General features: G+C 50.0%; 1 protein-coding gene across 2 annotated transcripts in view; it reads right to left on the bottom strand.

The window, feature by feature from the left end:
• Positions 1-21137, bottom strand: part of SCD5 (stearoyl-CoA desaturase 5) — a 161345-nt gene extending 140208 nt beyond the window's left edge. For both annotated transcript variants that reach the window (XM_029235960.1, XM_029235961.1), the window contains exon 1: positions 20576-21137. In XM_029235960.1, coding sequence (XP_029091793.1) covers positions 20576-20816 — 241 coding nt within the window. In that variant the 5' untranslated portion in view covers positions 20817-21137. The remainder of the gene's footprint in view (positions 1-20575) is intronic.
• Positions 21138-21749: the final 612 nt, after the last annotated feature.

Here is a 21749-nt window from a genome sequence, read left to right as displayed (position 1 = left end):
GGCTCTATTAGGTCACTCTTCTGATGCTCAGCAAGGCTGCTCATCGCTCCAGTCGGCAACTCATTGTCCCAAGAGAGTAGATCTTAAATGTCATCACCACAAAAAAGAAATGGTAAATATGTGACAGGATGGAAGTCTCAGCTAATGCTATGGCAGTGATCATTTTGCAAGATATAGATGGATGAAATCAACACATTATACACGTTAAACTTACACAATTTATGTGTCAACTGTATCTCAGTAAAGTTGGTGGGGTGGGGTGGGGGGGTGGCAGCAGACGGAAAGCCATGTGTTCAAAGCAGAGTTTCTAGACCTTGGTTGAGAAATGCTAATTCACATTTTGGACTTGATAATTATTTGATGTGGGAGTTGTTCTCTAATTGTAGGATGTTTAGTAGTACTGTGGCTTCTAGCCAATAGATACTAGTAGCAACCTCCGCTCCAGCTGTGACATCCAAAAATGTCTCCAGACATTGCCAAATGCCCCTTGCCAGGGAGGGGTCAACCCTCATTGAGAACCACTGGTCTAAAGCCTTAAAAATGCATATAGAAATGTATTCTATGGAGGAGGGAGGGATAAATTAGGAGTACAGGATGAACAGATACACACTACTCTACATAAAATAAACAACAAGGGGGCTTCCCTGGTGGCGAAGCGGTTGAGAGTCCGCCTGCCGATGCAGGGGACACGGGTTCGTGCCCCGGTCCGGGAAGATCCCACATGCTGCGGAGCGGCTGGGCCCGTGAGCCATGGCCGGTGATCCTGCGCGTCCGGAGCCTGTGCTTCGCAATGGGAGAGGCCACAACAGTGACAGTGAGAGGCCCGCGTATCGCAAAATAAATAAATAAATAAATAAATAAATAAATAAACAACAAGGATTTACTGTACAGCACAGGGAACTATAGTCAATAACTTGTAATAACCTATAACAGAAAGAATCTGAAAAAAATATATATATATATAATGGAATCACTTTGCTGTACACCTGAAACTAACACAATACTGTAAATCAACTATACTTCAATTTTAAAAACAAATAAATAATTTAAAAAATAAACATATCCTATGGAAATCATCCAGAAATGTCTCTTGAGAAAACAAGGATGCGCATGAAGATGAAGTTACTAGGATGGAGTGCTGTTAATAAGAGCAACAATAGCAAGAAAAGAACCACCTAAATTTCCAACAATCGGGGGTTAAGTCCATCCAAACTTTGCAAAACTCCACTGCCATTTAAAAAGACAACAAAAAATAAAACCCAAAATCCACATCTGTAGGCATGAAATATGTTTCTGATGTGTCAACGAGTGACAAAAGCTAATAACAAAACAGGATTGTAGTATAACTGCAGAGAGTAAGACTACAGTCATGCACAGAGAAAAAAGTCTAGAAGGACATAGCCCAAAATGTTAACAACAGGCATCTCTAAAATGGGGAGTTACAAGTGTTTTTTTCTTTTGCATGCTTGTATTTTCTAGCCTGTGTATGATGAATAAGTATTTACGAGTTGTAAAATAAAAGTCTTCAGAAAGAAAGAGAGCAGCCTCAGGTCTCACCCCACGCCCCAACTCTTTGTTTCCCCTATTCGGTGAAAGGACCATGCTGCCTGAGGAAAGCTGTTAACCAGACGCAAAGTCTTTCTATGCTGCGTCTCTCCCACCCTGCTCACTTCTCCACCCACCCCGTCCTCCCAGGGTGCCAATTAAAAGTGGGGCTACCAGCTTGCAGAAAAGAGGAATTGCCCGTTCAACCACCAGCAAAGCTTCAGAGGTGCCCCAACTACCCCTGGCCGGGCCCTGGCTGCCCTGGGCTCTCCATGGTCGGCTCTCTGCAGCAGCGGATACTTCCTCTGGCACGTTCCAAATTCTCTAGGCCAAGGAGTTCAGACTCTGGGCTCCCCACTTCCTCCCATATCCTCACCGCTAATTAGCGCCTGGGCTCGGCCGGGGCTGGGTGGGCCGCAGAGACGACACGCCCAGCCATTGCTGCTGCTTCTCGCCAGCAGGGCCAGTGAACCAACTGCTGGGAAAGAGGGAGCAAGCACTGGTCGGGATGCGTCTGCGCCATCCCCCAGTTCACTGGGCCACAACTGTCTCTTGCTTCCCACGCAGCTTCCCTCCCCTGTCCACTCCAAGTCTCCCTCGGGCATCTTGTTCAGGCTGGGACGGATGGACCCTGGGCAGGCTGGGGTTGCGGAAGCTCAGGCCAGCGGCTCAGCAGCTCCCTGGTCCTGCAGAGGAAAGCACCTCCACAGGTGTAGGTGTGGGTGTGCATGTGTTGAGGGCAGATAAAGGGAAGCAGGGGGGCAAGTACATCAGGTCAGCCGCACTGAATGCGGTCGGTCCTCAGCGGCCGTGTCCACGCTCTTCTGCAGACTTTGTGGCCATTAGTTCTGGCCAGAGACCTGTTAGATGGGTGGGGGGCTGGAGGCCCCTCTCAGAGCACCTTAACCAATGGGCCTCATGAAGTCACTTTGGAGTCAGTAACATTACAGATGAAGAAACGGGATGGGGACGATCTAAGTTGCTTGTCTGAGGTCACACCATCGGAAGGGAAGGCTCTGAGAGTCCCAAGTTTCTCTTCCTCGCCCCTCTACTTCCTGCCCCTGGAATGTGGGCTCCCCCCAGATGGAGCAAAGTACCTGTCAAGCAGCATCAAATATCCAGTGCAATCAAGACAAGTTCTATGATACGAAAGCAAGTCCTCGGGGCCAAGGCCCATGGTACTGCTAACTCCCTGGGAAAGAGGCCTCGAACATTACTCGTGATATCAGAGAGAGCCAAGGACACACACAGGGAACGTTGCCCTGGGCAGTGGCCACTTCACGCTTCATGGTGTGTGACCATTGTGAGAACGCAAGGCCGTAGGAGGGCCCCATGCTTGGCTAAATACTCTGCCACCACCATCTTGAAATTCTTGATAATCATTGAACAAGGGCCCTGTATTTTTATTTTACATTCAGCCCTGTAAATTATGTAGCTGGTCCTGCTTCTGGGAAAGTTTCTTGGTCACCTTCTCCCTACCTTCCCTGTCCCCAATCTCAGGACTTTGTGCAGGGCCAGGGCTGCACACAGTCACTGTAAGAGACGCTTTTCTGACCACCGTTTGGAACCAAAACAAAACCAACAAAAGCCCCAGATCCACGCAATTGGCCAATATCTCCTCACCAAGACAAAGCCCCTCTGCCCAGAAAGCTGCTGCTACCGGCTTGAGACTCCTTTTCCCCCATGAACATCCTACCCTCCAAGGTCTTGCTGCCATTTTTGTGTGACACAAGTCAAATGACCAGGGGCTTTTCTCCCCTCTGCATTTTCCTGCATAGACTTGCACCTGTTTCTGTGGCTAATGTTACTGTTGGGTCTCTGTTTTCCCATCTCTGTCCTCTCATCCCTGCTCACACACTGCACACACAATCATAAATTACATTCCAGGCAGGCCTGGAATCTCTCCTCACACACATCCCTAATAAAATGTTTATCTGATGGTTTCAAGACCCTAAGCTGCCTCCAGACAATTTTTGCTAACATACGTCACCCCTGGGACTAGCCAGAGGTGGGCAGTCAAACATTAGCATCAACACGTCATCTCTGATGAGGTCAGAGAACCTGCAATGTCGTGACCCTCTGATATGCCTCTCAAAAGGACAAGCTCTCCTCGAAGGAAGGTTATACATAACTGAGCGTTCCTGTCCAGGTGGTACCTATAATAACCAAAGGAATTCATGCAGATTAGTTTTCTTTGGTGTCTGGGTGTGGTAGGCATAATGATGTCCCAAAGATGTCCACGTCCTGGTACCTGTGAATATGTTACAGTACATGTCAAAGGGGAAGTAACGTTACAGATGGAATTAAGGTTGCTAATCAGCTGACTTCAAAGATGAGATTATCCCGAATTGTCCAAGTGGGACCAATGTAACCACAAGGGTCCTTAAAAGTGGAAGAGAATCAGAAGAGGAGGTCAGAGTGATGCTATGTGAGAGGGACTTGACCCTCTAGGTCGAAGATAGAGCCTGGCTTTGAAGACAGAACAAGGGGCCATGAGGCAAGAAATGCAGGCAGCCCCCAGAAACTGGAAAAGGCAAGGGAACAGAATTCTCCCCCTAGAGCCTCCAGAAAGGAATGTCGCCCTGTTGCCACCTTGATTTTAACCCAGTGAGAACTGTGTCGGACTTCTAACCTATGGAACTGTAAGTTTGTAAATTTGTTTTGCTGTAAGTCACTAACTTTGTGATAATTTGTTACAGCAGCAAGAGGAAAATCATGCACTACCTCCTTAGATTCTTATCACCAGGGTGTGTTTAACAAGCAGAGCTAAGCTGAGGCAGGGAAAGGCCCTGGGAGGAACCGTCACTGCTTCCCTCGTGATGAGAAGACCTGGCAAAATTATGAAGTAAGCAAAGTGATGAAAAACACCCTTTGTTTTTTGTCCTTGGGTTGTGCCACAATCCAAAGGGATCCCTCGTTTGGGGGACTCCAGGTAGACCTACCCCATAAAGGCCTATTGAATCCAGAAGCTCCCAAGTTTTCCCTTCAGCCTATCAAGGCTTAACTATCCTAGCTATTAACTAAAGCATGAAAGTGATCATACTGACTATAGATACACGAAAGGATAATGGAAGAGAGTATATAAATGAACACTCATTTACTGTTTATACTTTTGGGAAATGCTGACATGTTTAATGAGCTTCACTCCAACCCAGCAGCACTTAACCTTTTTAAAGTCACAGGCTCTGCTGAGAATCCAATGAAAGAAAAACGTCAACACACACAAAACCTATTTCGGGGGCTCATGAAACCGCTGAAGCATCCAGCCTCAGCCCAGAACCCCTGCTCCAATTGCTAGGACAGCTAAGGAAGGTAATTTGAAGGCTGTTAAAGGCCTGTGTCCCTAAAATCACTTATCCCTGTTGGCTACTTCCTGCCTGTACACAAAGCTGATCCCGGGGCCAACCTACAAAACACCAGAATTATTAACAAGTACCTCTTTCCCACTGGTTGAAGAGACCTTAGGGGTAACAGACCAGAAGCCAGTGATGGGAACAAAATGTTCAAGGAATGGAGACAAGAAGCAGTGAGAGATAACCTGGGCGAGGGGTGGCGGTGGACAGATTTTGACACGGCAACAGCATATCTTGTGGGCAGAGAGGCACAAAATCCCCATTCCCTGTTAAATAGGGACTACCACCAGCGTGAGGTGGATGAGCCTGGGCCAAGGGGAGACTGACACCCACATCCCCGTCACGGCCACCTGGGTACATCCCTGGGCAATGCTATCCAATCCATCCCCACTCCAGAGCCACCCACGAGTCCGGTGCCCAAACCACTGCTGTGTAAGTCGGTGCCTTTCAAGGCAGTGTCACCTGAGGGTGCCCAGCAGGGCTCAGGCATCAGAAGGACATTCCCGCAAGCCCTGACTGCCCCTTACCAGCTCTGGATCTTGGGCAAATGAGTCCGCCCTGCATTCTGCCTCCGCAGATGCAAAATGCAGACGATACCAGGACAAGTCCACAGTCCCTCATCAAAACCCAAGGGTCAGATGTGCTTCAAGGTTCAGAATTTTTCAGACGTGATAAAGGTAATAGAGTGCCTATGCATTATGGTAATACCCACGGTGGGTCTGTCATCAAACACATCAATACGAACATTCAGACTTAAAAGGATAAACAGTTTAGGTCAGATTTTGCCACCAAATGCATTCATTGGGTTAAGCTTCCCCTCTACATTAGTTATGAAATAATTTTGTTTGCAAAGTTTTGCTGTTGTTCAGAACAGCCGTGAAGACATTTAGGCCCTGTAGGATTATTGTTGTGTGGATTAAAACAGTTACAACACCCACCTCCTCTAGCCATCCCTGCACCTCAGGCCCACTTCGGTCCTGGCATCCATCACACTGAGTTACAATTCTCCTAGGTCTGTCTCCTCTTCTAGATCGTGAGCATCTTGTGGGCAGGAATGATAGCTTGCTCACCTGTGTATTCCCAGCATCTGGCCCATGATGGGCACATGTCCATAAATGTGTGCAAAATACAAGTTAATTAGTCATCTAAATCTCTCCACCTGCCTGTCTCCAAGCAGGTGGAAAAGCGTACCCCAGAAGTGCTGCCTCACTTGCTCCTGAGCCCGGGTAGACATCAGAACATCAATCTGCCTCGTCAGCATCATCACGATGGTGCGGGAACCTCTTTGGCACTTTCAAATACTTTTTTCATAAACCCAATTCATGTCCACTAGGAATGGCCCTGACCAGGGAGAGACTTGGGAGATTAGAACGTTTGCTAATCAGCAAAGCTGTATCTGACTCCAGACTCTTGCCTCCAGCCTTTAGACTGAAGAAGCACCTGGCAGCCCCAGGGGGCCAAGGAGGCCCACTTGTCTGTTTGCTTCTCTGGGAGCTGCTCCCACACGTCGCGCAGTCTGGGCACAGCGCCAGCGCGAGCTCTGCTTTCAGGACTTTGCGTCTCTCTTTCTCTGTGAAGACTCCAAGCCTGCCTGGGTTTGGAAGGCTCTCTTCACACTTATCTCTGAATGAGAGAAACCCAGCCCGGCTGCCCTGAGCAAGGCTGAATGAGCCCCGAGATCTAAACTGGCACGAGCTACAGCTTGAGAAACACTCGTGCTAAAATGGAAAAGGACTTGGAGAGCACAGTGCCTTTTCAGGAGAACGGAGAGGAAGACTCAACAGCAGGAGGAACTGAAACAGCCACTTGGATTACTGTCCTAGGTGAGGGGGGGGGGTGTCACCTGTGTCACGTGGTCACCTTTGTCACGTGGACACATTGACAGGATGCAGGTTAGAATTAAGCCCACTGCCGCCCATCGGATGCACAGTGAACATCTAGAGCATCTCCCCAGTGGTTGTCATCTCTTGGTGGGTCAGAATCGTTTACAAGGGTCCTTGTATCTCAGGTAGCAGAGGAGCCTGGGTCCAGGATGCCCCTAAAGTGTGCCTTGTCCCGGGCAGAGCTGCGCTGCATCCCCGCCTGCATGGTCTAAGAAGTATCTGCTCCTCAGCAGATGAAGATGACTGGAAAGCCCCGACTCTCAGAGATGAAAGGGGCCCGAGAGAAGGGCTCCACCGACCTCCATTTTTTGAATGGACACATTTCCTGAACGCGGTCACATCTATATAGCGGATTTCCAGCACCAACTCGCTGTCTGGTCCTGGGAACGATAATAATGGTGCCACCGCTACTCGTACTGGTGCTGCCTTCCTGGAGGGGAAGATCGGGCAGGGAGGCGCTGAGGCTGCGCGGTTGGCTGCCGCACCTGAGTCCCCTCCGCAGTCCTAGGAAAGGTTTCAGCCCTGTGTAAGAAGCTGTGTGCTGAGAAAGGAGCCCCTGCAGGTATTCCCATTCCCCAAATGCTGCCTCTTATCAACCCTAAGGAGTCTCGGGCTAGTGGAATTGGAGGCAATGTAAAAGCCTTGCACCTGTTCTGAGACGGGGCAGGTGTGTGGGGATGTGACATTAAACTGCTAGGGACACAGCATCACTCCCAGGTCACCTGCCTCCAGGTCAGAGCACCTCCAGCCCACAGGGTATAAGAGGTACCCGTGGCACCTGTTAAAATGCAGAGTTCTGGTCGCTCCCCGAGGTTCTCATCCTGTAGGGCCTGGGTAGAGCTCCTGTCTGGGTAGAGCCCCCTGTTCTGCACGTTGCACGAGCAACTCAGATGACCCCCAATACACAGTCTGCAGATCAGTCTGAGAACTACTGTCTCGCTCATTACCTATGTCTGCTTCCCAGTTTCTACCCCTTCTCACTTCTGAAAACTGCCCCTCACAAATGTTTTCCCGCAAAGAGCTGGGGGCAGTTGATAGGGGAAAGGTGGCCCCCGAGGTTTTCCATGTGGACGATGTAGCCAGAATTACCCCGACTAATACTGGATACTTAAGTATTTACAGATGCAATTGTCTTGAATTTGCTTCAACGTAATCCGAAAGGGGGGAAAAAAAAGCTATAAATGATATTGCTAGGGTACCTGATGACATTTGGCTATCCACTGTGGATTAGATAATATCAAGATTGGGACTTCCCTGGTGGTCCTGTGGTTAAGACTCTGTGCTTCCAAAGCAGCAGGGGCCTCTTCCATTGCTGGTGGGTGAATTAAGATCCCATATGCTGCTGGGCGTGGCCAAAAAAAAAAAAGATAATATCAAGGTTAAATTCCTGGTTTTGAACATTGTACTGTGGTTGTATTCTTACTGTTAGGAAATACATACTGAAGTATTTAGAGATAAAAGGACACAATATCTCTGACTTATTCTTAAATGGCTCAGAAAAAATAGTACTCACACATATGTATACATATACACATAGAGAATATGATGGAAATTGTTCAGTCTGCATAGAGTATATGGGAGTTCCCTGTACTGTTCTTACAACTGTTCTATGTATCTGAAATTATATATCAAAATAAAAAGTCACCAAAAAAAAATCCCCAGGTGAGGGGTGGGTGTGGGGATAGAGACTCCGTTCTCTTTACTTTTATGTATGTTTGAAATTTTCTATCATTAAAACAATTCCCTGTACCAAGCCTCAGGTATGGTTTGAGTGGCACCGACCCTGGGCTGCTGGGAGCCTAGACACCATCCACAACATCACGGGCAATGACCTGTGAGCTAGGAGTACCACCTGGATTAGTGGTAAGGTCCTCCACGTTCTGTCCTCCCAACTCCCAACACTTAACGATACACCTTCACAATCTGACTTTTCCAATGTTATTTTTTCCTGATGATTAATATCAAATCTTTTGGGGGGAATCTTACATAAAGACAATTATAAACTAGAAAATAAAAATCACCTTTTAGACACACATTGCCTCTATCACAAAAGAAGTTTTTATTAGGACAGGTGATTTACTTTCAACCCCAGAACTTAGGTTGGGCCCTAGTACCTTTCCTTGCATGATTTAGGATATAAATTTAAGGCAGAATGACTGACTGATTTTTCAAAGTTCTCATTCAGTTAAAACAGAAAAGGATAGAAGCTGAAGATTATATGAATCATATGATAACAAGAAAACGCATATGCAGAGATGATATTAAAAATATTTGAGGGCTTCCCTGGTGGCACAGTGGTTGAGAGTCTGCCTGCCGATGCAGGGGACACGGGTCCGTGCCCCGGTCCGGGAAGATCCCACATGCCGCGGAGCGGCTGGGCCTGTGAGCCATGGCTGCCGAGCCTGTGCGTCCGGAGCCTGTGCGTCCGGAGCCTGTGCTCCGCAATGGGAGAGGCCACAACAGTGAGAGGCCCACGTACCGCAAAAAAAAAAAAAAAAATTGAGTACACCATAGGGAACTATATTCAATATCTTATAATAACCTATAATGGAGAAGAATCAAAAAAAGAATATATATATATATATACACACCTCCAAATTACTTTGCTATACGTGTGAAAGTAACACAATATTGTAAATCAACTATACTTCAATTAAAAAACAACTGACAACCCACAAGGGCACCAACCAACCAAAACCAATGAGAACAGGTTTATTTTTATTTTTTATTTATTTATTTTTTTAAGTTATATCTTGCTGTTATTATTTATTTATTTTTTGTGGTATGTGGGCCTCTCACTGTTGTGGCCTCTCCCATTGTGGAGCACAGGCTCCGAACATGCAGGCTCAGCGGCCATGGCTCACAGGCCCAGCGGCTCCGCGGCATGTGGGATCTTCCCGGACCGGGGCACGAACCCGTGTCCCCTAGCATCGGCAGGAGGACTCTCAACCACTGCGCCACCAGGGAAGCCCGAGAACAGATTTATTTTTAGATTTAAGCCCTGCAGCTGAGCCAGGTATTGACCCTTTAGCTCTTGGATTGTTGGGAATTCCAGGAGTACCAGGGAAGGCACAGTTATCCAATGATTTTAACCACTGGGCGAACACTGACTGACTACCAGCTCTGTGCATGAAGGAATATTAGCACTAATAACTGTGGTTTATTCCAACCTTCCTGGGAGCTCTGCCAAGTTCAGGTTCGTACCCAGTCTATGCTCAGAGGGTAGTGACAACTCTCCCCAGAGCTCCAGATAGAGTCAAGACCCTGGAGTAATTCAAGCAGAGCTCAAAAATGTTAATGACTCACCCACTTGTCAGGAGCTAGGGAGCCAAACACAATGGATTTGGGGGTGGGAGATGGGAGGGGGAGATATGTGGGCATTATTCACACTTGCTAATAAATACCTTCTTTTGCTTATAGAGACTCTAGGGCAAAACAAATGCTTTCAGGGACACTCCAGTGACTCACAGGCTGAGAACAGAGACGATCTTCATTGTAACCATCTGCAAAAGCTTCTTATGAATATATTTATTAGAGGAGGGAATCGACAAACTACTTCAGGAAACAGTTACGTTTTAGAAATTCATTTCTAATTTCATGCACAGAACTTTTAAAGAAGTAAGAGTATTTTCCACTTCTACTCATGCCAAGAGAACATTAAGTTGGATACACTACTTGGGGAAAATTACAGCTGTTCTCTGAGTTATAAAAGGTAGGAGGGGGCTTCCCTGGTGGCGCAGTGGTTGAGACTCTGCCTGCCGATGCAAGGGACATGGGTTTGTGCCCCAGTCAGGAAAGTTCCCCATGCCGTGGAGCGGCTGGGCCCGTGAGCCATGGCCGCTGAGCCTGCGCGTCCGGAGTCTGTGCTCCGCAGCGGGAGAGGCCACAACAGTGAGAGGCCCGCGTACCACAAAATAAAAAAAAAAAAATAGGAGGGTAGAGACCAGGTCTCTGTTTTTTTACACAGTGCCTGGTTCAAGACCATAGGAAATTAATTGCTTGCTTGATAAATGTTTTTTGATGATGAAGTGGAGGATGCTTTGGGAGATGGCCTTGCTCATTTAGGTCACAGGTTGCATTTACAATCATTGTCTCTTTAGGGAACCAAGCTAAAACCAATACAGTCAAATTGCGAGTGCATGATGGTATTCATACAACAGACAGTGATACAGGAAGAAAACAAATTTAAACCTGAGTTCTAAACTCTATTCTTGTACCTCTTCATTTCCAAGTCCACTGGTATTTGATTTTTCTTTTCCATTTCAAGGGCAGGGCTTCCCTGGTAGTGCAATGGTTGGGAATCCGCCTGCCAATGCAGGGGACACGGGTTCGAGCCCTGGTCCAGGAAGATCCCACATGCCGCAGAGCAACCAAGCCCGTGTGCCACAACTACTGAGGCTCGCGCGCCTAGAGCCCGTGCTCCGCAACAAGAGAAGCCACTGCAATGAGAAGCCCGCGCACCGCAGCGAAGAGTAGCCCCGGCTCGCGCAACTAGAGAAAGCCTGCACGCAGCAGCGAAAACCCAACGCAGCCAAAAATGAATAAATACATTTATTAAAAAAAAAAAAGTACCTGTTGGGTGAGGTTAAGTGGACTTTTTTTTTTTAAAGTGGACTTTTAAATGCCCTTTTAAGTAAAATTTGAGGCAAGAGAACAGAAATCTGACCGTGAGGTCATCACTGACATTCTGTGAGGTCATCACTGACGTTCTGTGTCGCCTGAACAACGAAGACAATGACCAGCCAAGAAAACCATTCATCAGTCTGAAGAAAGCGTGTCCATGGAAAACCTTGGTAAAGAACACATTCTGGGCTTCCCTGGTGGCGCAGTGGTTGAGAGTCTGCCTACTGATGCGGGGGACACGGGTTCGTGCCCCAGTCTAGCAAGATCCCACATGCCGCGGAGCGGCTGGGCCCGTGAGCCATGGCCGCTGAGCCTGCGCGTCCAGAGCCTGTGCTCCGCAACGGGAGAGGCCACAACAGCGAGAGGCCTGCGTACCACAAAAAAAAAAATACAAAAAAAAAGAACACATTCTAAGTCACTCATTGTCCATCTTTTTCTTTTTAATTCAATTCTCCCACAAGGCATTTAACACTTCCCTGTACCCAGAGCAACCTTCTCCAGCCCCGTCTCACCCCATAAAAACCCAGAAGAGCGATAAAGAATTCTGCAAGCTCCCCACTGAGGTCAGGGTGTCTCCCAAGTGGACATGGGTGCAGAGGGGCATGCAGATTCTTGGGGCACTGAGAAAGGCTTCTCTCTCCCAAGTCCTTTCCCCAAAATCACATGGAAAGTTCTTTTACAGGGGCAGAAACATCTTTAAAGTTATGAAACAACATGAAAACTTTCCTTAGAAAGAAAGGCCACACAAAGATTAAACTCATTCATTCGTCTCTTCCTTCACCCAGCACAGTGTATGCTGAGCAGAGGCCATTGCCAGGTTCTGGGGAGGCAGATGTGCCATGGGAGAGCTTACAGCCTCATGGAAAAGGCAGACATTTACAACTCACTGAAATGACAGCAGGACTGGAGACAAGCTGAACGGGTAGGGAGTAGAGGGGAAAAGCGTGCTAAAGTATGAAATCAGAGCCTTTCCAGGGAATGGAGGTGACACCAAAGAGGGAAAGTCATGGGAGGGAGTAAAGGCAGGCCCTGGAGCAGAGGTGTTGGCTGTCCCAGCAGCCATGCCCTCTTCTCCCTTCCCCCAGAGCCTGGGTTTTGTTTGGCTCTTAACCCCCGCCTCATGTGGCATGTGGCTCAGTGGCTAACCCTGATTAGCCTGAATCCCTTGCTAACGATGGTTTAACAAGGGACTTGGGACACAATCCTGCAAGTGAGACTTGAGGAGACATCAGCTGTGAGATGACCAGGAGAGAGTTTCTCTCTGATGAGACTTCAGGAAGGGGCAGCCTCTCTCTTCTTCTGTAGGACATTGTTGTAACTCCTGGAACTCTGGCAGCCATCTTGTAACCACAAGGAAAACTAAACTCCACAAGGCCACCATGGCAGAAATGAAACCCGCTCTTTGATGTTATTACTGAGTCATCCCACAAGTGCCCTACCTTGGGATTACTTACCAGTGAAATTAGAAATTTTCTTTATCTTTTATGCCATCCTAAGTTGAGTTTTGTGCTACTTGCAGCCAAAAGCATCCTTTGTGGAAGGTGGCCCTTTCCTGAGGCATCCTCACCTTTACCAGTTCATCTATTAAATAGACAAGCTGAATTCCCAAGGGCCATGCACACAGGCTTCCTGTTATTTTCCTCCAGCTCTACTCATGAAAATAAAATTAATTTTCTAGCCCATGAATTAAACATCACTGCTGCCAGCTGAAAAATTTTAGCAACAGCATTTTGTTGGCAAGGGAAGCAGGATCCCGACATGTTCTAAAATAAGCTACAAGGAGGCAGGAGGGGAGGAGGGAAGGCAAAGGGGAGGAGGCCATTAAACGGAAAAAGAAAGAGTTGCCAAATCCCAACCGTGAGCAGCTTCTCTGACCCGTCGGCCTGTGGCCTGACTTGAGGGAGTGCTTCTCTAAGTTCAGTGCAGATGGGTCACCTGGAGACCTTATCAGTACAGGTAGTGATTCAATAGGTCCAGGGTGGGGTCTGAGAGTCTTTCTTTATAACAAGCTCCCAGGTGATGTTGCTGGACCACAGCCTGCAGGGACCACAGAGCCCTCTGAAATAAGCTGCAGAAATGGGAAGCAGGACATTAAGAAGGAGGGTAGTGGGGCTTCCCTGGTGGCGCAGTGGTTGAGAGTTTGCCTGCTGATGCAGGGGACACGGGTTCGTGCCCCGGTCTGGGAAGATCCCACATGCCACGGAGCGGCTGGGCCCGTGAGCCATGGCCACTGAGCCTGCGCGTCCAGAGCCTGTGCTAAGCAACGGGAGAGGCCACAGCAGTGAGAGGCCCACATACCGCAAAAAAAAAAAAAAAAGAAGGAGAGTAGTGAGAACCAGCTGTTTAAGCTCAGGTTCAAGGGAGGAAGTGAGGTGAGAAGAACTCCCCTACACACCTGTACCTCTGAGAAACAGAGGAAAGAGGAACACAGGAGGAGGAGAGAGCCCTGGGTCTGGTGTGCCTGTGCTATTATACCCTTGGGGCTTTTTAGTAATTTAGTCCTGGGACAATACCCCTGAATCTGTGAGATCAAAGGCCCAGCTGAGACATTATTTCTAGCTCTCCCTCAGCTCTGGGCAGCCTGAGGGAGGTGCCTGGTCCCACTGCACACCTGCTCCAAGGTCTCAGGGTCTTTCCTGAAAATCTTCAGACTCACTCATCCCACTGCCATGTATCTGGTCTTGAAGTTATACACCAAGAGCCACTGGTGTGTGAGGTGGGTGAGAGGAGGTGCGAGGCAGGGAGAGGCTGAAGGGCAGCCTCCCCGAAAGCCTGATCTCCTCCCAGTCTTTGTGTTCCTGTTGAATCTTCCTGCCCTGGATCTGGGCCCTGATCACCTTCAGCCTTGCTGAACCATCACGTCCTTGACTGACTCTCCTCTCTCCCCTCGGGAGCTCTGTAGCCTGTGGCTACAATGCCATCTCACCCAAACCCCTCGGCCAGCCAGCCTCGGGCCTCCTGGAGGCTCAGTCCAGCCACCTCCTCCTCTGGGAAGCCGCCCCAACTCCCCCAGGCTGGCACCTGCAGCTAATGCTGCCTTGGTGGTTCTCACCTGTGCACCCGTCTGTCTCTCCAACTGGCCTTAAGTGCCGCGAAGTCAGGGATGGTGTCGGTGCCTGGCATGTAATGGGTGAGTAATAAGCATAACTGAATGTGGATAAGGGAATTAAATAATGGTTCTCAGCCCCGCCGTGCATCAGAAACACCTTAATGCCTTTTTCAAAAAAATAAAAAAGCCAGGACCTCACTCCTACAGATTCCAGTGCAGTAGGTCTGGCGGCGGGGTGGGGTGGGGGGGCGCCAGGCTTCTGAATATTTCAAAGGATCCCCAAGTGATTCTGATATGTTTTGACAATAGTTGAAAAGGAAAAAAATGAATGAATTAGTGGACAAATGTATATGTGACTGCACGTGCAACTGTGAGGCTCTCTCTCGTGGCCGTTCACACTCAGAGTGAACAAACGGCAGACATTTATGAGGGAGGATAGCGGGTCCCTGTTGGGGTGGCCACCAACCCATTGCCAGGGAAAACAAAGTCAGAAAACCAACTGCTTTACCCCTGACCAGGGCTTTCTGACAACCAGGGGGCAGCCGGAACAAGTCCCAGCCACCACAGGGGGAGCTAAAGGAAGGGAAGGAGTGAAGGGAAGCACCAAGGGCCAAGTTCCTTTCTCTCCTTCCTTTCACACCAGCTGCGACATGCCGCTGGTTGTACTGCTGTTCTCACTGTGCAGCTGGGGACACTGAGGCTAGGGAGGGTGAGCGATCTGCCCAAGGCTATAGCTGGGGGGCTAGGCCTTGAACCCACATCCTCTGACTCTAACATCCATACTCTTAACCCCAGGGTGGCACTTCCACAGAAGCAGGACACGTCACAGCAGAGGGATGGCGAGACTGCACACCAGAGACTACAGAATGTCATAATAAATGCTCAACAGGAATAATGCCAACCAAATACGATGTTGCCTTTTATAAAAATTTAGAGAAACCACCATGACTGTGTCACCCTTTTGTAAATCTCTCAGTGACTTTTCCAAGCAATTATTATGATTTTATACAATACACAAATCAGGATAAGATGAGAACTAAATGTTACACGAGGTCAGGATCATTTATTTGGATGTAAAGGCTATGCCTTATATTTGAGCCACAAGAAGTCCCAGACAAACAGACACGGAAGCCCTGCAGGTTCCCTGACGCCTGGCCCACGGTGGAGTTGGTAGTAACAGAGACCGTTGCGTGTCCATCCTCTGGCACCAGTTTGACATTTTCCCTGATTCTTAAAACAACTTTCAGCTCAGTATTATCATCCCTAATTCAGAGACCAGGAAACGGAGGCTCACACACTGGAAAGGGACCCGCCTGAAGTTGAACTAAGTGGCAATGCTGGGATTCCAGCTCTGGTTTCTACTCTGCAGAGCGACTTCACATTTCAGGATGACAGTGCAGTTGGCAGTGACCTTGACCAGTGTTAGAAAAAAAACGAGTTAATAATGTTAACCTCAACCTATATTTATATTTGTTTAGACTATTAAGCCAGCAAAAGCACACTCCATTCTCTCAGGTTTCGCTGCACTCCACCCAGCCTTGGGTAGGGCTCTTAGTGCTTGCCTGGTTATTAAAAATGCAAGAGTTGCAACAATGGGCTGGGAATTACAAGGTTTAAAAGGAAGATTCATTTATGTTTTTCAGTTTTTTAGTAGTTTGAGCATTAAAGATTAAAAAAAAAAAAGATGATTCAAGGAGACAGAAACGGGGAAAAAAAGTCAAAACTGAGACCCTAAGACATTTAGGAGAAATGATTTGGCCCTGTTTTTACAGCAATTGCAACGGGCTCCGCTCAAAAAGCCCCAAAGAAAACACTGAAGACCAGGTGAGTTATCAGCTGAACAAAAAGATTCTGATTTACAAAATAGTGGCCTCCTGGAGGAAAATAGGAGGAAGAGAGGATGAAAGAGAAGGGAATGGGGGAGGGAGGAGGGACGGGGGATCTGTGTTCATTTCTCTTTGGAGACTTTGAGAAAGAACCCTTGTTTCCCAAGCCAAAGCAACCTTTTCCATGCAAGAGAGGCAACGAAGCCATGTTGTGTGCCAGCTTTGTAGAACTGATTGTGCTGCAAGAGGGCCTTTTTTCCTTCTACTAAAGAAAAAAAGCCAGTATCAGGACCAACAATAATAAGAGCAGCTAACAATTACTGGACATCAGCCAAGGTCCAGGCACTGTGCTAAGTAGTTTACACCTATTATTGAATTTAATTCTCACAACCTCATGAGCAAGAAGTACTGTTATACCCATTTTACAGGTGAGAAAGCTGAGGTCTGGAGATGTTCATTTGCCCAAGGCCATGCAGCTGGTAAGTAAGTAGGAGAGCAAGGATTCACATTCTCAGTTGTTTCTCTTCCGAGCTGTGCTCACCCTAGAAAACCCAGAGGTAAAACAGAAGTCCATGGCCACGCATTCTTGGGGTGCCTCAACAATGTTAGGGATTTGATGGAAAAAGAAACACAACAAAGACATCAGGACCATCGAAGGTGTGGATTCAGGTTACCCAAGGCCTGACCGACGACAACTCATCTTTGGGCAACTCTCAGAATTGGACAGAATTTTTTTTTTTTGCGGTACGCGGGCCTCTCTCACTGTTGTGGCCTCTCCTGTTGCGGAGCACAGGCTCCGGACGCGCAGGCTCAGCGGCCACGGCCCATGGGCCCAGCCGCTCTGCGGCATGTGGGATCCTCCCGGACCGGGGCACGAACCCGTGTCCCCTGGCATCGGCAGGCGGACCCCCAACCACTGCGCCACCAGGGAAGCCCAGAATTGGACAGAATTTGACTTATGGACCAGTACCTTCCAAACCCCAGCCTCTCCTGATCCTCCCTCCTGCTAGACTGCCTTGTCAATTCCTGCCACCACTCAGATTCCTCGCCATAGGCTGTGTTCCAGCAACCTGAAGGGCACCAGAGAATCCTGTATCTACCTTAGCAATGGTCACATTTGCCCTGGGGCAAGATGGAAGGGAGCAGGGCATATTACTGTTTTGCATGCCTGATACTGTCACTGAAATTGTCATGATGTCACCAAGGCATATTTAGGGGATTCGGATGACATTTCAAGGGAAACCAGAAAAGTCCCTCATGTTTTTGGAAACCAATGGCCAGAATGCCTGGAGACAGGGCAAAGCTGCTGGGAAGGAGCACAGGACTTTGACCTCGACACCACAACTGCTGCCTCTCACTCCCCTATTCTGCTCATCCTGGGATTCAGGGCATGAACAACTGCCCCTTTGGCCAAAAACCCTCAAAGCAGGCATTTTTTGAGCTCAAGGCTTCAGGTGAAGATTCTTCCTCCAGCTGGAGGTCGTGTTCTGTCCTCAAAAGTCATAAACTCATCCCTCAGGACCTGTGGGCACCAAGAGCATTCCGTTCTGACAGCCTGCCCACTCAGAAAACTGCAAGGATAAGAAGAGAAAACAACTTGCTCTGGGCCCAAGGAGAGTCATAAAAAGGTGAGGAGCGAGGCAGTGGAGGAGGTCTGGACTGAACAACTTGATGGGATCTTTCATGGATGACATTTTACTGCCACGCAAATTACTCTTCGCACAACTGAACACCTAAAACATCCTCTGCTGGGTGCTCTGCATGGATGCCTCCTGTTTCCAGGGCAACCATACCTGGGGTGGAGGGTGGCAAGCAATAATAGATGGGCTAGTTAAGCCTACTGCCTTGACAACTCAGGTCCCTGAAGTGGATGAACAGCCCACTGGTGCATGAACTCAGTCCTAACACTAGACAGAGCCAGTGGGAGAGATGATGAAAAGGGCATCCAGTGGGGAGAAACTTGTAGCTCAAGGCACCAGGGCTTTCAATGAAAATAACCCTGATCAACAGTCTCCCTAAAGATTCTAGCCATCAGCACACTGATCTTAGCTGTCTCTCTCCCTCACTTCTTCTCTCACAAGATATCCATCAGATAACATTCACTTACTTGGAATGTTTCTAAGTCATAAGTTTGAATCTTGAAACTACAATATCCACCACTGTCGGCTCTTTTTCTGTTTGTTTGTTTGGGTTTTTTTGGAGCGGGGGAGCAATGAAACCCAGGTAGGGAGTGAATCAAGATTCAGGGAATGGAACTGATGAAAAGTAGCTACGGCAGAAGACTATGCAAGAAGGCACAAGGATGGGCTTGGCAACATCACCCACAAAGGGGAACCCAGAGTCCTGCAGTGTGTTGACTTCTCCAGGGAAGCTGGAGGAGTTTGAGGCCGAGGACGGTGTCTTCTGGCCAAGGTCTTTCAGAAGAAAGATTCTGTCTCCACCACAGTGAGTGGCCTGGAAAGGGCAGAGGTGAGTGGCAAACCTGGAGAGGAGGCCTTGTCCTTGTGGCTCCTGGTGGGATGCCAGAACCAGCGGGTGGGTGGCTGTAAGGGATGGAGCCTGTGGGTCTGTGGAGCTCCAGGCATATAAGACAATATTTTAAGTGCTCACTTCTCCCTGCAGCTATTAAAGCTAAGCCCCAATCCCCTGGAGGCAGGTGAGCTCTGAAGTCCAAAGGCACAGTCCTGCCCCTGCAGGGAGGAGTGGGGTGGAGAGGGAGAAGCTCCCTGGAGGATCCAGGGCAATAAGGGTTTTGGTTGGCAGGTGGGGGGGAGTGTGTCCATGAAGCAATGACTGAGCATCTCACAATCTAGTCGTCTGGAGGTAAAGGAAGAAAGAAGACAGGGAGAATGAAACCAACACATAACAGCAAAGAAGATGGTGAAAAGAACACTGAATTGAGGAGGTGTACTGAGCAGGGGAGGGCTGAGCAGGGAGGTTACCCAAAGCTTAGGCAGCTCTGGGAGGCTTCACAGATTCCCAAAGACGCCCCGCCCCTCTCATCATTCCTCAGCTCTGCTCAGCCACACTCCCCTAAGAGGCACCCATCTACTGGAAGAGTTTGCTTCCGAGAGCGGGGACTGCAGAGTTTCAGGGGAAGGCTTGGAACCGAGTGGCCCCATTATGAACCCAGGCATTTGGAGCTGGCACTGTGCTAAATAAGACACCTTGCAGAAAGAGGTTTTCTTATTTTCTTCCTTCCTCTTTCCCTCTGGGAATAAAAGTAGGTTGTGTTTCTCCTGCCCCCGTTCCTTGGCGATCTCGGAAAGGAGAGCTGAAAGGGCTTCTTAGGTCACCTCGTCCAATTCTCAGCTCAGGATATCAAGGCCAGCGCCTTTTGTCTCGGCTAACGTGGCCACTGCAGGGACTGAGGCCAAAACCAGTTGCTGGGGCAGGGGGTGTTGGAAGTGGTTCTGAGGTCAGCCACCGGAAGTCACGTAGGGCAGGCACTCGGCCCCCGGGCCCCGGGAGGTGGGGGGGATTGGAGGGGGGTGGTCCTGGGCTCCCTCCCATGCCGTCAGGGTTGGGGGTGCTAGGAAAGAGGGTGGCGAGAGGGAGAGCTACAGGTGCGGTGACAGACAGGCACTGGTCAGAAGGGATAGGTCCCGGAGGGGATCTGCTCCGCCACGGTCTGAGCTTTGTGCCGGGGGCAGAGCGCTCTCGCCGCGGGGCTGGTGTGCTCGCCGAGAAACTTCTGGGACCGTAGAAGTGCAACTGGGCACAAAAGATCACGGAGGGGGCAGGGATGGGGGCCTTGCAGGGGCAGGAAGGGAACTGGTGTCTTCCATCTCCTGCGCGAACATCAAGACTGATCCGGTGCCGGGTCTCTCCACCCCCGCTCCAACTCCCGTTCTTGTCCTCAACTCGGCCCCAAGGTCCGTGGCCCACAGAGGAGACTGAGAAGCCGAAGGGCGCAGAAAGGAGTGCCCCTGGGACCCGCCTGGGCGACACAATCATCCCATCGGTCTCCCCGCCCTGGAACCCGGGTTCAGCCTGTGTGCCTCTGCGCACAGCGGTGGCGCCGAAGGACCCCGAGTCCATCCAGGCGCCGCCAAAGGCGCCTACTCAAGCTGACAGCGGGGGAGGCAGAAGTTGAAAATACCAGCACAGAAATACCTGCCTGTCCCAAAGGCCGGACGACTGCAGGCCGGGGGACCGGGGCGCGTGGTGGGGAGGCGAGCAGAGAGCGGAGGGGGGCTCCGCACCGCCCGAAGCCAGCGGCGACCCGCGACCCCGCGCGACGCGGCGCCGCCTCGCCTCGGTGCCCGGGGCGCAGGGGGCGCCGGCGGAACTTACCCCAGAGCAGAGTGAGCGGCTGGGCTTTGGGAATGAGCACCAGGGAGTACACGGCCCCCAAGTGGAGCAGGCTCATCAGGAAGACGTTCCTCCAGACGATGTCCTGCCGCTGCCCGCGCGCGCCGGGCTTCTCCCGGCCGCCGCCGCCGCCCTCCGAGCCCTGGACTCCGAAGCCCACACGGATTTCCTCCTTGGCGTTGCGGAAGGGGACCTTCCCCTCGCCGGCGGCCGGGCCTGGCATGGCTGGGGAGAGGCGGGCGCTCGTGGCAGCGGCAGCAAGCTGGCGATCAGCCGGCGCGGCGCTCTCCGGGGCGGGCGACGGCTTCTGCCTTTTAGGAGGGGATTTCCGCACCTCCCGTCCCCGCCTTCCCGACCCTTCTCTGCTTCCTTCTCTCTTCTTCTGGCGTTCAGCGTGGCTTAAGGATGCAAATCTTGGCGCCCGGCATCTGTTGCTGGCGAGTCACCCTTACCGCTGCCGGGGCTGAACTCTGCAGCGAGGAACAGGAGGCGAGCGCCAGGGGCTGGAGAGGACGCAGGGGGGTGGGGGGAGGGGGTGTGGAAAGAGCCGAGAAAGCGGCGGAGGAGGGAGCGCTCCGAGGGAGCTGGGAAGAAAGACCTGCATAGCTACAGCCAATCAGGATCGCCTGTGGGGCTCTTAAAGAGAAAGGCGCCCCCTGGGCCTCAGCTGCCCGGGCTCCCCGGGGCCGGCCGGGGCATCCTGGTTGGCAGACAGTGGGCAGCGTCCGCCCGCGGGTGGGTGAGCTGTGGCTCCCAGGTCAGGGAGCCTGCAGAGGGGCTCACAGCACTTCTGCAGATGTTGTGTGTTTCTACGGTTCCCAGAAATACCCTTCCCTTTTGAAAAGACTTCTTTTTGCTTTGAAGCTACGGGCTGGAGGATTTACAATACTTGCCCCAGGTCGCTACACAAGTTAAGGCCAAATCTGAGTTGAGAATCACAAGTCCCTGTGTCTCCCGGTTTCTATGGCTCCTTGGGCCTGTGGGGGGTTGCAGGCAGCCGCTCAACTTTTTTTTTTTTAATAAAACACCTTTATTGGAGTATAATAGCTTTATAATGTGGTGTTTCAGTTTCTGTTGTATAACAAAGTGAGTCAGCTATACGTATACATATTTCCCCATATCCCCTCCCTCTTGCCTCTCCCTCCCACCCTCCCTA

This window comes from Monodon monoceros, unplaced genomic scaffold, assembly GCF_005190385.1.
Source record: "Monodon monoceros isolate NGI ecotype Baffin Bay Population unplaced genomic scaffold, NGI_Narwhal_1 Super_Scaffold_20, whole genome shotgun sequence".
NCBI classification, from domain to species: Eukaryota; Metazoa; Chordata; class Mammalia; order Artiodactyla; family Monodontidae; genus Monodon; species Monodon monoceros.
Note: the sequence above shows the minus strand (reverse complement) of the source record. Positions and strands in the feature narration are given on the sequence as shown.